Raw genomic sequence first — 16,394 nt, forward strand, 5'->3', positions numbered from 1 at the left:
CTTCATGTCTCGTAAAACTGCTTGCCTAAAACCAGCAATTATGCCATATCGAAAAGTAGAAAAATATTTAAAAGCACTTAGGAGTTTACTAGACATAAAAATACGGATGAATGCAAAATACTTGACAACATACAAAGCTGGTGAAAAAGCACATAAAAATAAAGCAAAATTCAGACCTTTTGGCTTTGACAATGCTTGGCTTATCTCCGAGTTTAGAATAATGAGGTTTGTTTGTCAGGAGTTTGTGGTACAACAGCACACCTCTGCTTTGATGTGGCTCAGTGGGAATTGGTCAGTTGAAGTTCTTGGGCTTGTTGCTGAGTGAAGACTGGGGATTCGAAAGTTGTAAAAAGCTTCCCTCTTGTTTCTAGGTCAGGTACACAAAGAGATTGACACAGTGATTGGACGAGGCAGGAAGCCCACAATGGAGGATCAGATCAACTTACCCTTCACCAACGCTGTGATCCATGAGATCCAACGCTGTGCAGATATCGTTCCACTGTCACTGCCGCACATGACGTGCCGTGACACAGAGATCCAAGGATTCTTTATCCATAAGGTAAGCAAAGTCTACATTTCATTCTTATATCCGACCACCCTAAATCTTTATGACTATTCCCAGCCCCAGGTGATATTAATCACTGATCTATCCCAGATTAAACTGATGCCTGTTCCCAGCTAATGTGATATTAATAACTCCTACAAGGGCATTGGATGACTACTCCAATTCCTGGAAGATATTAAGTTCTTCTTTGTCCCAGATGATATTATAACTGCGCTAAACTCTGGGTCAAATTGCAGACTCCTCCCCGGCTTTTTAATGTCAACTTAAACTTCCAGCCCCAGGGAATGCCTAGGGGGCACTATGAGGTCTGTTTATCATGATCTGTACTTGTTGTTCTCATTAAGCAAATGTGTTGAATCAAGTTGTTTCCTTTGTTCTCTGTTCTTGGTGTTTTATCCCTATTATCCCTATGTTAAATGCTTGCCTCTGTTTATGCATGGAAAGCCATTTCAAGCAGCACTTCCAGGTGAAAGTTTCAATGTATTTTTGCTTCACAGAGAGAGAGGAAAGTTGATAAACTCTCCCAACCTTGATGGAATGCCATTAGCTTCCCTCAGAAGCCAACATTATCTTTAAATCACCTTCATCATTTACAAAGCCATCATGACAGTCGGCCCCAGTTTATCCTACAGACAAGCGTTCACCGTCTCTGGGGCTCTCAGCACACTCACAGCCAGAGCACCAACAGACTCGAGACTAAAAAGGGTAAAAAAAAATAATAAAATAAATAGTCAGAAAGCCTTTTTATGCTCCCAGGGCCTGGAAAAATATCCCAGTTTGCAGCAGGACCATCCCTTCTCTCCTCCAATGTAGGCAAGAGCAGACGCCTCACCTCTTTAAAGTACACTACATCACAATGCAGTAACAGTCAGCAAACTAACTACCTCTGCCATAACTCGTTGACATTATGACTGTCTGTATTAGTGTACAGTGCTCTGCTGCTTTTTGGCTGGTTTGGGTTCTAGAAATGCTACATATATACATAAAAGAGAGAGAGCTTTGGGCCTCTCTACCTGCCACCTCTAGGTTGATTTTAACATGAATACCTCTATTAAACCACAGTTCTGCTTCTCCAAATGTTTGGGGTGTATTATGAGAGACATTAGGGAAAGAACAGCACAAGACTTGGGACTTATAGTGTATTCTTTTTTTCCCAATGGAAACATTGGTCAACATATCCCGGCCTGGTAAATGGTTTTTGTATAGAGCCGTAATGGATTAAAGGCACCATGCATGAAACAAAACCATTTGAAAACTTTGCAAACAGAAGGGGTCGGATATGAAAAACATTGAGACCGACCGTTCTGGATCTCTGAAATCTGGAACCTCTTTCCTAAACATGGACAGTCAGAAGATATGTTTAGCTACGCACAACTTGCCGGTCACAGCTTTAAATTCCATTAATATAGCTGGATAAATTATTAGTGATTGGTTACTGTATCACATGTGATACATCGCTTGGCAATAATATTGCATCCACTACATGGATCTTCCACTACAGGGTAAGGTAAGTCTATTTAATATTCACTATTCCATTTTTAATACCTGCCAAGAGAAGTACCAGTGGATTTAATAATAGAGACATATACGTAACTTACAAATGGAACTGTGGATAACTTGTAAATCACAGGTTCCAATTTCAGTAGAATAACATGGTGAATCGTTTTCCTTCTAAAAGCATATATCATTAACCAGCAGATAAAGCAGTTGTCTCCTTTCTCCCATCCTTGTCTGCTGTTTCCTTTCCATAAAAGCTTCTTCTCCCCAACCAGTCTGCTCTCTTACTCCCACAATATTTGTCTCCCTGTCCTCTTCTCCGAGTGCTCTCTTCCTTCCACGATATTTTTGTTCCCCCCCCCCCCTTTGCCTGGCTTCTCTCTCACTTTTGGTTTGCTTCATACCTCTGCTACTGTCCTTCCTCTTGGCTCCCAGTCTTCTTTTTCGACTTCTACTCCCGTGGCATTCCCTTGTCCCCATTTTCCCTTTTTTCGCTTGTTGTCTTTCAATCTACCTATTCTGTGTCCCCGTCCTCCCATTCACAGGAGCTCTCTCCTTTGCTTTTCCATCTCCTTTCTATTCCTACTCTCCTCACTCCCGTCTCTCTCCCTTCCTTGGCCTTTACTTCCCTTCCCCCTTCCTTGGCCTTTCTTTCCCTTCCTTGTTCCCTCTCTCCCTCTCCAGTCTCCCCTGCCTTTCCTTTGTCTTCTCTTAGTATTGCTGCAGCTTTTTCTTTCTCCTTTGTTCCACTTCCCTCCCTCCATACAACGAGTTATGTCCCTCCCTCACCCCACCTTTCTGTTTCCTCCTTGATAATCCCCTTTCTACCTCCAATGTCCTTAAACCCTTTGCACACCGCCATGGGCCCTACTTTTAAAAATCATCCTTGTCAGGTGTGTTACACCAAGATCCAAAATGCACAGTTAAAAAAAACACATAAATAATCGCCTCGGAGTTTGTGCAGTGTTACATGTTTCGTCTGTGACTGACAATCCGGTAACAAGTGATGCGTCTTTGTGGAGACTTTTCATACATGCAATACTGAGTGTACAGGTATTTAGAGAATGAACGCAGGCGAATGAATTCCTTCTGATCCTGTGGAGTCTGTCTTCTCTAGGGAGTCCAGATTTTCCCCAACCTGACCTCGGTGCTGAAGGATGAGACTGTCTGGGAGAGGCCCCACCAGTTCTACCCTGAGCATTTCCTGGACGCCGAAAAGAATTTCGTGAAGCGAGATGCATTCATGCCCTTCTCTGCAGGTAAACAAAAGAATGCATTTTCCTAATTTAACGTAGTGATTAATCAGCGGTATCGGTTGTGGTAAATTTGCGGGCTGAAGGTTTGATTTTTACTTTTTCTGTCAACATGCACGGCTAAGAATGTCTACGGATGTGCCGGCTTAAGATACATTTTCTTTACAAATAAGAGCACCCCGAATGATTGTGTGAACCCTAATGCAAGTAAAACTGCAGTGGTTCACACCAAACCCATTCAAAGTTTGATTACGTATAGAACCAGTGGTCGAAGTGGGGGAAAAAAAGTAGGGGAACTGTGGGTGGAGACTCAGAGGGCGGGGATAACCCAAGGACTGGATCAGTGGGCGGAGTCAGAGGTGTGGCTAGAATGCGCAAACGTCCCAATTTTTTGTATTTGTTTGGCATTTTACCAACCAGTTACAGCTTATTGTGTTATTTAATTCATCCAATGGCTACACTTGATTATTTAAGGTTTAATAGGAGTTATTGACATCTAAATACATTAAAAAAGTGGAATATGTTTCCAATCACACAATGTCCCAAATACGCTTAAAAGTGGAATCACAAGCCATTTGTCTCCAAGCTATGCAGTTTCTCTCATTAGCACTTCTCCTCCCTTCTTCCACAAGAGCAGTTCAAACATGAATGGCAAAATATCCTAGTTTGAAAATGTTTTCTATATAATTATGGCTCTGCCATATTTGTCAACTAATACATCATCCACTGCATAATCATGCAGTATTAAGTAATCATGCTTGTAGCTCAAACTGATAAAAAGTTACTAAAAAACGCGACTTGAGTTGCTGCAAAAGGGACGGCCCTTTGCGAAGGTTACAAATGGGGGTGGGGTCGCACACTATCCACACACCGGCGGTGTCGCCCCTAAGGACTCTGGTCAATGTAGTAAAGTGTTCGCGATGCATCATCTTTCGATCTTCTGCTATCTTTGCTGTCTTCCCCATCCCTGGACACGTGTTTCGGGGTTTCACCCCTCGTCAGCAGGGATAGGCAGTGTTCTGGGGTTGCCGATGGCTGCCAATATCTGCCAGGTATAGTACCATTCCGGCGCATAGGTGCGGGATCCCAGGCTCGTCAGCCCGCTGCTCAAGGGAGCTTTAAAGTTACAAATGGGGGTGATGTCGTACACTACTCACACACTGTAAAATGTCAGAAAAAGGGCATTTCCCGCAAGAGTGTTTTATTTTTTTTTTAGCTCCATTTCACAGGGAAGCAACTAAATGAAAGAAGGAAAGAGAGATTGTGAACCGTTTCTTCAAGTCACGGTTTTCAGTAAGGGAGGAACAAGACAGAAAGAGAGGGAATAATAGGAAGAGAGGGGGGGTCAGCTGCCTTACAGCCTTAAGAAAAGAGGAAGAAGGAGAGGCATAGTGAGCATTGGAGAGGCGGAGCGAGGCGTGCAAGCTTGTGCGCGTAATAGCAAGCTCTAGGCTGGCACAAGCAAAAGTGTGTGGTAGCATTTTCTAGAGCCACACACTAAATGTCTTGCATAGCGGCGCATGCGCTGGCTCTGCGAAACCTAAAAATGGTAAAAGTAACATCCAGTGCAGTAAAAAAAAAAAATAAGCCATGATTGTATGCTCCCTAAGGTTACATATACACTCTCAGCATTGTCCACCTGAGCTTCAGTGGCTCTAGATCCTACTTTCTTACTCCAGAACTTGAAAGCAACTTTGGTGGCTGAAGTATGACCGCCCTAAATGTCTAAACAAAACAATAATGTCCTGCCTCTGCAGGTAGCTATTAAATCCCATGACTTTCTGTGTACTGGTCATACTGGCTTCCAATGGCACCTAGAGCAGAGATTTACACTTGGGCATTGTGCTCATGAGACACAAATGAACAACAGCAGTGGCAGCAATATTATTGCACAGTCAAACAGGCACCAAACAGCCTATGAGGTGATCGTTAGCATCAAGCAGAGGAGACCAACTGCTTCCCGTTTAAATGCAGGTGATGTCATGCACAGGCATACACATGCCCAAAACCTCTACAGCAGGGGACAGAATGGTTGCCAATAAAAGTGCCACTCGCTCCTTTCCAAGGAATCCAAAATGACAATCTCCTTTTCCAAGGCAGCCCCATGCTCATGGGGATACATTTTCCAATTGGGAACATTCAGAGACACTGATGTACAAAGAGTGCACCAAGTAAATAAAAACATGCCAGGGGCTACATTATGGTCAACAAGCAACCTGGCTGCGGTCAAAATATTAGTACTTGCTAGCACTTTATTCCACCATAAAGCCACTATAAAGGGGGCCGAAAAGAAGGAAAGGCAGTATGACAACTTATGAAATAAGCGATCTTCTACAAAGAGCTTTTACGGTAATTTGGGATATGCAAAATGTTGGCACGGAGTGAGCTCGAGTGTGACACCTAGACAGCATGAAGTTCCAGCACAAAGGAAATGAACACCTTACTGCAGTGCATCTCCCGTCTATTAGGGCATCAGGAGGGTGAAGGTGCAAGGTAGGGATAGTTTAAGAGAAAGAGAACAAAAAAAGAAAATTGTTGTTCCTATATATTTTTTAGATGATTGGAAACCCTTATAATCACCAAGTTAAGACACAGGAGGCTGGACGGGGGTGGGGGGGGGTGTAACGAGTAGGGGATGAACATGACCATCAGCAGATAAAGTCTCCTAAAGGGAAAGCAATGCTACATTCCAAATGCACCAGGATTTGGGCAGCACGTCATGCACACTTCAGCCAGGATGTACAAGTAAATACAGGTTCCTTCTGCTATCTGCCTTCTTAAACCTTTAAAAGGGAATTCTGAGCCACAGCTGCCAGGTTTCAGTGCTTACATCAGGTCTACAACTGCCTGATAAGACTCTGTATCTGGATAAGAGCGCAGTGATTGGTGAAGGAGTGGTCCCAGAGACTCAAGGTACCTCTGCTGTGCTCCATGTATGGTGCAACATCGCAACCGAAGCAACCCGAAATAGCTCTACGTTGTGCCTTCTTTCAATCAGTAATGCCCCACAACACTACTGTGAATGTTCCCTTGCTATCGAGGATGTAATCCTACGTTGCACTAACGGTGTCAGACAAAAACTGGGGATGCACTTTTTTTTCGAAGAGCAGTGTATTTTGATAAATCAGTAAAGTTTTACATTGGGTCTTAAACTGCCATGGTGCAGCTCAGAAATGAAAATAAAGCTATCAGGAAACACAGGCTCTACCAGGAGAATCGTACCACATACTGGTCACCAACAGTGACGGTTCCCACACATTCGTATAACAGGGTGGTGAGGCAACAGTTACCAACAGCTAAAAAATATTCACATCAGCACAACAAGCCACTGACCACAATCAGATTCGTAACAAGCATTGGCATAGCCAATGCTTGTTTTCCTTTCCAGGTGTCTGTCAGTCTGCATGAGCCCGAAAATAAAGGGCAGAGGAGTTCAAGGGGGGGCCACCAAAGCATCCTGATGTGACCATTGAAATGGGGGCAGGCAGGTAGCCTCGGCAGTGATGAGCTGTAAATCACTGCAGCAGCAGGGCCATCAGGGGCGTGCTAACCCAAGACTGATGGCCCTTTCAGTGTTGCTTTGGAGGCCCATGCACCCAGTTACAGAGGGGAAGGGGGAGGAGGCCGTGGGCACTGCAGAGGCCTTGCTCAATGCACCACACAGGGGACACGGCTGAATGCTACAGCTGTCATTTTCAATTTGGAACATTCCTGCCCTCCAGGGACGCTTTTTAAAAATAAAGAAGTAAGGGAATGGACTGTAATAATTTTTCAAAGTAGGGGCACGCCGTGCCCGTCCGATCCCGCCCACTTCTACCACTGTATAGAACACAGCAAAATGACTGCACATAATGATTTGAAAGGAGATCATTGTACAGCTTCCAATAACAAGAAATGGTTTAGTTCCAGCATAAACCACATACCCAAGTTGACATCTCCCAAGAATAAGTGCAAAGTGACTGGTATGTTACTATACAAACTGCACTTTAGTTAGTCCATTAAACCAGGCCCTTAGTGACCTGTATACATGTAAATCATGAAATGGCAATGTTTGCATTATATGTTGATGACGTTTCAACCCCTAACACAAATCAAGGGTCTCGCCAAGACGTAGGGATACCCAGTGGGCCTGATGGTGCCCATAGTGAAAATAAAACCCTTAGGCAAGCTGTGGGGTACAGCATGCAGAGCGTGATCCCGAACAATCACATCAGTGTAAAAGGCACATTAAAATACTCACGGGTGTAGAAACCTGTGAAAGAAATGAAATTGCCCAAACTGCTCTGTTATAACCAAATTCATTGATGTGTTGCCTTGGGTACCAAAATAAAGTGCAAACCAACGTCTATACGTCATTCCGCTGTCGCACCCATTGAGACTTATCACCATGAGTATTTGTAACTTCTCTTTTCTCTGAGGTGATTATTCTGGATCATGGAGAACTCAGAAAATATGTAATCATTGAAGCTTTCTAGAGCACTAACCTAATTTCTGTGAGAAAAAAAAGACTCCCCTTATATTTTTCATTTCTGAAAGAAATGCTTTGAGTTTTACAGTTTTGATTCCATTAAGGTGACTTCAGGTGTGCCACAGTGTTGTCTTAAAATCAGAATGTTAGCGCTTTAGTTGTTCATTAGAACACAGTGGGGAGGGATGGAGATATGGAGGGAGTAGGGGCACAGACTCGGACAACAGAGGGTGGGGGGGTGAGAGCAGGGACCGAGATGGCAAACTGACCATGTTGAATAGACGGAAGGGGCATTGACAGCACAACAGACCACGTTGGGCAGGCTGGAAGAACAGCGTCAGAACAATAGACCACACAGGGCTGGTGGGAGGGCAGTGGCAGCATAATGGACCATGGATGGCACAAGGTAAAGGCAAAGGCATTCGCATGAACAACGAAGGGCAGAGGGAGGGTCAGAGGTGGCTCAAAGGACCACAGAGAGCAGGAGGGAGGAGTCAGGGGATGCACATGGACCACAGAGGGGCAGGTAGAGATTATTTGCAACTAGTGTGAGTTGCTGACGCACATTTCTAATAAGATGCAGGTTAAAATCAAACACCAGTTACCAAAAATATGTGAGAAGAAGTTTCTCCTTAGAAAACACTATTCACCAGAGGATTTCTATGTACAATCTGATCACTCTTCCCGTCAACCGATGCAACCTTGAGAAACTCTTGTAAATGCCAGAATGAGAATCTAATATCTCTCTTCCTAGTTTTTTCATGGTAGAGCTCTGGCCAAGAAAAAGTATCTTTAGTTATTAGTCACTAACATTGGAGCATGTATTATATTGAGGTTGTTAACCCGTCAATCAATGCCATTGTTAACGAATCCCTCAACTCAGGCATTGTCCCCGCTGAATGGAAGAAGGCCATAGTTAAGCCCCTCATGAAAAAACAAAATAAATCCCCAACTGATCTATCTAACATGCGCCCAATCTCCCTACTCCCAGCACTAGGAAAAATCACCGAGCAGTTAGTTCACGAGGAACTAAAAATTTTGTGGAAAATAATCGCATCTTGCACCCACAGCAATCTGGCTTTCGCCCGGGCCAATCCACAGAAACCGCACTGATCGAGCTATCGGATACCATTAAGTTCTTGCAGGATGAGGGAAGACAGGCTGTTCTCATCCTGCTCGACTTAACTGCAGCCTTTGACACCATCTCACATGCCATTCTCATCAACAGAATGCGTGAGATTGGTGTGTCGGGTTACGGGTACCGTTTTGGCCTGGATAACATCATTTCTATCCAATCGATCACAAACTGTTTCTTTAGGCCCCTTTCTTTCTGGCGAAAGACCCACCATATCAGGTGTGCCCCAGGGGTCCATACTGAGTCCTCTCTTTTTCAATATATATATGGCCCCCCTCCTCACGCTGATCGAATCCCACAGGATCCTCGTGACTTCCTATGCTGATGACACTCAGCTTGTCGTCACCATAGATAAAGTACATTCTGACGCTGCCCTAAGATTTCAAAATTGCCTTTCCCAAGTCTTTTCCTGGCTCAACCTGAACCACATTAAATGCAACAGCGCCAAAACCGAAATAATACCCTTAGGCAAAGGCATCCGCTTCTCCCCTAAAGACTGGTGGCCTCAAAACTCTGAAGCACCACCGAGTGCGGTCTCCTCAGCCCGCAATCTTGGGGTTCAATTTGACTCGTCCCTCAGCTTTGATGAGCACGTGCGCATTACCGCAGGGTGCTGTTTTAGCTTGATCAGACAGCTAAAGAAATTCTTTGACTTCCTTCCCATCTCAGCCAGGAAATCAGTCGCGGTGGCTCTCATCCTTTCCCGGCTCGATTATTGTAATGGCCTCCTGGCTGGCATAAAGAAATCCTCCCTCAAGAAACTGCAAAGTGTCCAACACGCAGCGGCCAGACTCGTTCTTAAACTCCCCCGAAGGTCCTCGGCCTCTGCAGCCCTCAACACTCTTCATTGGCTGCCCCTCCACAAAAGAATTCTCTTCAAGCTTCTCGTCACGGTCTTCAAATCCACCAGGAACACCGGCCCTTCTTACCTGACTAAGCGCTTCCTGCATTACATTCCATCTCGTTGCCTTAGTTCGTCAGGAGCCAATTTAGTTACTGTACCTCGAATAAAATTAAAAACAAAAGGGGGAAAGACCTTCTCATTTCTGGCTTCTAAGGCATGGAATTGTCTCCCCCCCAACCTTAGGCATGCCCCCTCAGAAAGCCTTTTTAGGAAACTTCTGAAGACCTGGATTTTCCCTCAGTCTGATTCATCGGTCCTCGCAGCCATCTGATTCTCGCTTTCCACTGCTGATTCTCTGTTTGCTCAGCGCCAAGATGCTCCTTCCGGAGCGATAGTCGCGCTATACAAATTCCAATAAATATCAAATATTATTGCTGTAGCAATGCATTCACATGACTCTGACAAGAGGAAGTCAGTTTAGTTTTTGTGTTTGCATGCAGCCCATGAACCCACAGATCTCAAACGCTGACTACTCTCCCTGTCAACTTTGTATCCATGTCATCCACACGACTACCCTGAACTGTGACATAACAAGTAGATAAACATTCAGTAACAAAAATACCAGCCATCTTCAAATAGAAACGCTCTTGTTTTGATAGCCCTACAATCCTGATGTTGACTGACCAGACACAGATATATCTGTTAATTGAAGCAGGATGGCAGTGGAACTGTATATGTAGAGAAAGCAATGATATATCTCTGTAAGAGGACCGCCCTGCTCAAAACAACCCCTCTTGAGTGTATGAGGATTGGAGGACTATCCTCCTACACAAGAAAAACATTCAGTATCGGAAAATGTGTTATATTTTGAGGTATCAAATTAAGTGTTGTATTAAACAAAATATTGCTACAATTGGTTTTAAGGTAACTTTTAATATAAAGGTGCATTGAGAAAGTCACCACGTTCTTGCCCAAAGGTTCTAGTAGCAGTTTCTGATTAACTATAGCTGTTGTCACCTGAGACAGCCTGCTGCCCTCCTGCCAAGAGGTGTGAATGGATCCCAGGAAAGAAAAACAAAAGGTCTGTTGGTGGGAGGAGGTGTGACCTCCTCCCGACAGGATTGCCAGAGGGATGTGGCCGGAGATGGCCAAGCTTCAAAGGTCTAAATGCCTGTCACAAGCAACTGCAAGTCATACTTTAACCTGCCTTTTTCTTTGTCCAGGTAGAAAGGCTGGCATCTGTTCCAGTGGGGGAAACCCTGTATCAGAATTGGTTTTCCAGGAGGAGTTGCTCATTATACTGGATGCACTTCAGGGGTGTGCCCGTAGGTCTGACCAAGCAAAGGTTCTAACATATTGGATTTGGGAGATGAATCCACTGTGGGATTGATTGATGCCATTTCCCCTGGAAGTAATGTAAAGAGCAAGAAGGTTTACCTGTGGGAATGTTACCCTCATTGGTTAGGGAGTGCTCCTCATCCACAATCTCGAAACTGTCCTAAAAGTGACACCCCTGGGTACTAGCCTCAGAACGCTACTGGACTTGAAAAATAGAGAAAAATAACTGCACCTGCTGAACCTGTAGACCTCGGAAAGAAAGGCTGCACCAAGGAGGACTTCACCTGCTGAACCAAAGAAATGACTTCAGAAAGAGTGACTGCTCCTGCTGTGATTGTCATGGAGAGAGACCCCAAGGGCTAGACCTGCTCCCACTTATGCCAAGGACCAGTGAGTGGACTCCAAAGTCTTTTAGACTAACCTCTTCTTAAACTCCTGAAAAATAAAAGCTAAAGAAGCCCTGCATCTGCAAAGTGCCCAGCTGACTGTTTACAACTGGACTTTCCCGGGACCCCACTGGTGGAACCCATGAGACTGAGTCCCAGGACAAAGAGGTGGCCCCGGGTCTGGAATCTTGGATGTTGCTAGAGTGGACACATTCCCCTAAACAATACTGAAACTTGTGAGCCTAGAGCTCAAAGATAACCGTTTAAAATAAAACACAATCAGAGGCTACCAAACTACCACTACTCAGCTCCCCTTAACCCCTTCTATGCTCATAACGGAATGGTTCAGTCATGAGCACAGGTTCTAGTGTGCTCATGATGGAACCATTTCGTCATGAGCACATGTTCAGGAAATCCCTCTGCTGCAGAAAGCAGAGGGATTTCCCTTCATTTTTTGCCTGGGGAGGTGGGGTAGAGCTTCCCAGCTGTAGGGGGAAGGAGAAGTAAGTACCCCGTTGCGCTATATAGCGCCTCTGTCCTCACCGCTGCATGCTAATTTCTGGCATATCAAGTACCAAGAAAGATACTCCTCTTCTTCTAATAAACTGCTATCATAACTTAACCAAAATATCCAAATTCCCTGCTACCAAACACTTTCCCGACAGCCTGGAGGATTTCCTGTTGAAGTTTGCTACACATGAAACCTTGTTAGTGGAAGATTTTAACATCAGGGCACCGGAGCGCTCCTACATATCTGTCCATAAAACCAAAGACAGGAAAAAATGAACACTCTTCCGTCTAACCATATTCTATTTTATGCCAAACAAATCTCACAGGCACAAGACCCCCACATTCAGTTCCCCGCTACATTTGAAGGGATCTCAACTATAGACTACAGTTTCCTGTCAGCCCCACTAGCCAGTCACCTGGTCAAATTGGAGATCCTCGAGTGCCCTGAAAGCTACCAAAATCCCCTGACTGTAACAATCGATCTATATGCCACAACAGCCCTCAGTGTCTCAGAAGGGGGTATATCTTTGTGGACCGAAGCACATAAACTAGTCAGGAGAATCAAATGGCGAGCATCAGGCACCCCAAGGTGGGCAAGTGGCTGGAAGACGTAATCCTCGAATCCAACAACTCCCTGGAGGACTTTTTACACAGATGGGATGACCTAATGACTAAGTTAGGGGACACCTGGTGGTATCTGTTGCCTCCCGTCAATACCCTAAAACCCTCCAGGAGGACCAGTTCAGAAAGCTGCATAACAGGGGCATTTTCACTGCACAAAGAGCATTAAGAAGGGCAACATGGGCTCACAATCTAAATCACACTGCAAACTCCACAAAGAACACTGCCAATTTCCACAAAACATACAAATAAAATAACTCAGGAAGCAAAGAAAAACTCCGAGCAAAAGGAATGGCTAATAATTCACCAAATTTAGCAACAGAAAAGCCTGACCCACTTCTGGTACTACATCAAACTTTGATCTTCCAACTGCTCCAGTAGGAATGCAGTCCCAGAAGAATCCTGGGTGTGACACTTCAAAGCACTATACGACAGTCTGCCTCTATGCACTAGCAACCATCCCAGCTAAGGGGCTGCAGACAACATGCCTGGGGAAACTCAAGCTCTGGCCACGTAGGCCCAGGTCTGCAAATACATATAAGCCATGAAAAATGACGGAGCACCAGCCAGCATATTCAAATGCTAAGGGGTTAGACCACCTTTTCAACCAAGCCTACATTTCTGCATCCTAGACCCATAGAGAGGCTACACCCTATGCCCAATCTTCAAAGAAGATGACCGACTATTCCATTTACCTACTGACTTCTAGCCCTCCTCTTCTGGACCTAGAAGCCAAAGCCCACACCCGTTCTCTTCTCAAACTGCTTGAGGAATGGGTCACAGAAAATAACATCTTGCCTTACTCCCAAACTGGGTTCCGCGCTGCTGCCTCTGCAATTGATAACATTACAACACTTGCCATCTTGATTGATTGTGGCAGCCCAAAAAAGCGAGCCTCCTCTTTACAGCTGTTTCATTGACTACAGTGCTGCATATAACAAGGTGGACCGCAACGCCCTTTGGGGGAAACTAAATGCGTGGGGGTTAGCCCGGCAGTTGCTCGGGCCATTATCTCTCTGCACTCAAATACTTGAGTATGGGTGAGAATGGGTCCCACCACTGTTTCCTCTAAAATCACAACCAATGATGGCTTGAAGCCGGGCTGCGTCTGCTCTCCCCTCTTTTTCATCCTATACACAGCTGGAGTGGGGAATGTCTTGGAGTGTAGCTACATGCTACCACCACAACTCGGCCATTCAAAGCTACACATTTTGCAATACACTGACGATATTCTCATAATGGACCACACCAAAGTCGGAATACTATGAGGCCTGAGCAAGCTCCAGGAATACAATGCAGCCAACACCCTTACAATCAAACCAGGACAAGACCATAGTCCTGATCTTTGGCCACTGTAGAAAAAAGAAACTTCTAACATGGCGCTTGGGGGCTATTAATATTAAAACAACCACAATGTACAACTACCTGGGGTTATGGTTCAACAAGACCTCCAGACCAATGGCCTGAAAAAGAAAGCCGGAGCCATCACACATAGTCTGACGTGTCTCAATAAAAACTTAAACAGTGCCTCAGCAGTTCCTATTCTAAAGGTTATAAAAAGCCACTCTTCTCCCGGCACTAAACTACGGGCAACAGGCCTTTCCAGAGGCCTCTGCCACAAGCCTTGACCATGCTCAATTCATGGCCTATAAGCAAGCATTTCTACTCCCCAGATACACACGAAGGAACTGGGCATTCAAAGACAATCACTCACTCCCGAGGCGGACACCCTGACATTTTTTATAAAAATAGTACGTTTTTATCTTTAAATAGATACCAAGTTATCATATTTTTTAATTTTACATAGATAGTTTATTTTGGAATACAATTCCTTAAAAACAGCACACATAATTCAATACATCCAACATACATATTTAAAGGTATTGTGATATTTATGAGACCTTTAAAAGTATAATGTAAATTAAGATGAATGACTTTCATGCATTTTTATTGCAGTAAATATGTATGTTGGATGTATTGAATTATGTGTGCTGTTTTTAAGGAATTGCATTCCAAAATAAACTATCTATGAAAACTTAAAAAAATATGATAACTTGGTATCTATTTAAAGATAAAAACGTACTATTTTTATATATTGGAGTAGGGCTTTCATTGTGTCGTATTGTGTTTTTTTTCTCAAACTGTTTGAGTTTCGTGGGCATATACAGTAAGCGGTTCAACATGAAATTTCTAAAACCACTTGTAAGAAGCATGGCCATAATACAGATCAGTGTCAAACACAGTGGTTTCACACATCAATAATCACAACAGTTTCTGTTCAAACAATGTTGTCTTGCGGCTTATTACCAAAGAGCTACGATGGAGCCCAATATAACCCGCACCCCCCTCCCCCCCAAACATCCCTGGAACAGGGAACAAACATGAAACTGTGAAAACTTCCTTGTATAGTCCAACATAGGTATCGATTAGTATTCAGGGGTTAGGAGTAGCGGCCGTGGACCAATTTCCCCTGACAGCCCATAAGGCTGGGGTGGGAGAAGCTTCCGCATGGGGAAGGTTTCAAGTCTGGAACAGATGAAGCGCCCTGGTGTAGGTGGGGATCGGAGAATAAGGGAAGACCCACTGACAATTATCTCACCAGAAGCCCCCAAATGTAATTAAAAAAAGCCTTTTCTAGAGTCCGGAAGTTTGTCTGTCAGGCGTTCCATGGTGAGACTCTGCCAGAGGCGAGCATGCCACTGAAATATAGAGGAGTTGTCAGCTTCTTCCAAGCAGCAGCCAGGGCCGTCTTGGTGGTTCCTGAACAAATCCACACAATAGATCTATCCCCAACTGTTTAATGCTTGAGAAAAGGATCCAGCAGCCCCAGCAGGGTAAAGCCAAGTGTTTGAGGTAAGGGGTAACCAAGAATATCTTTGATCTGAGCTAGTATCTCATTCCAACACAGACGAATGTTAGGGCAGTCCCTCCCACCAAATGTGGCAAAAATCATCCAAGACCCCACACCCCCTCCAACATCTGTCCAATATGTCTGGGTAAATGTTGTAGAGCTTATCGGGGTGCAAGTACCAATCAGAGTAGCTTATAGTGGGCTTCTCGTAGACCCAGCAACCGACTAAATTGTGGGATGTTGCTCCATAATTTCCTCCCTTGCTCTACGGTTATAAACTACCCTAAATCCTGGTCCCAGAAGGCCCTGTGACGCGGAGAGGGAACATCAGCTGAGAAGATCAGGAGAGAGTATAGGACTGAGATACTACCTCTGGTATCCCTCTGAGTATGCACACATTTCTATATTGGGAGCAGATCTCTTGTGGCTGCCATTTGGATCTCAGATATTGTTATCAAGTGTTTAAATTGGGTGTAGTGGTACAGCTCTGTAGTAGGTAAATTGATATCGCAAGAACATTTTTCAAATGTAGGTATGTTCCTTCCGTGAAACAGGTCGGAGATGGTGAGACATACCCCCTCCCGCCATGCATCAAAGGGGCCTGGGACCAGTGCAGGCGGAAATGCTTGGTTGAAGTGAATAGGGGTGTATGGGGGAGGAAAGGTTTTCACACCATAGGGGTGAGTAGCCTCATCCCATGCTTTTAGGGTGGTCCTATTTGGTGTGCTTAGATGTGCATTTGATAAGTGGTAAGCTTTAGATTTCCTGAGACCAATCCAAATCATTCGGCCTGTTATAGACTATTCCATGTGGAGCCACTGTTTGTCTGACTCCTGCAAGGACCCTTCCATGATTACTCTGAGTCGTGCTGCTTTCAAATAGTGGGGGAAGCTAGAGAGTGCTAAACCCCCTGCCATTTTGGGAAG

General features: G+C 44.6%; 1 protein-coding gene across 2 annotated transcripts in view; it reads left to right on the forward strand.

Annotated features, from left to right (window-relative positions):
* The window catches only part of LOC147748027 (cytochrome P450 2D15-like), a 513,923-nt gene that overhangs the window by 480,914 nt on the left and 16,615 nt on the right, over positions 1–16,394 (forward strand). For both annotated transcript variants that reach the window (XM_086958015.1, XM_086958006.1), the window contains exons 7-8: positions 372–559; positions 3,180–3,321. In XM_086958015.1, coding sequence (XP_086814141.1) covers positions 372–559; positions 3,180–3,321 — 330 coding nt within the window. The remainder of the gene's footprint in view (positions 1–371; positions 560–3,179; positions 3,322–16,394) is intronic.

The sequence above is a fragment of the Lissotriton vulgaris genome, chromosome 1_1, assembly GCF_964263255.1.
Source record: "Lissotriton vulgaris chromosome 1_1, aLisVul1.2, whole genome shotgun sequence".
NCBI classification, from domain to species: domain Eukaryota; kingdom Metazoa; phylum Chordata; class Amphibia; order Caudata; family Salamandridae; genus Lissotriton; species Lissotriton vulgaris.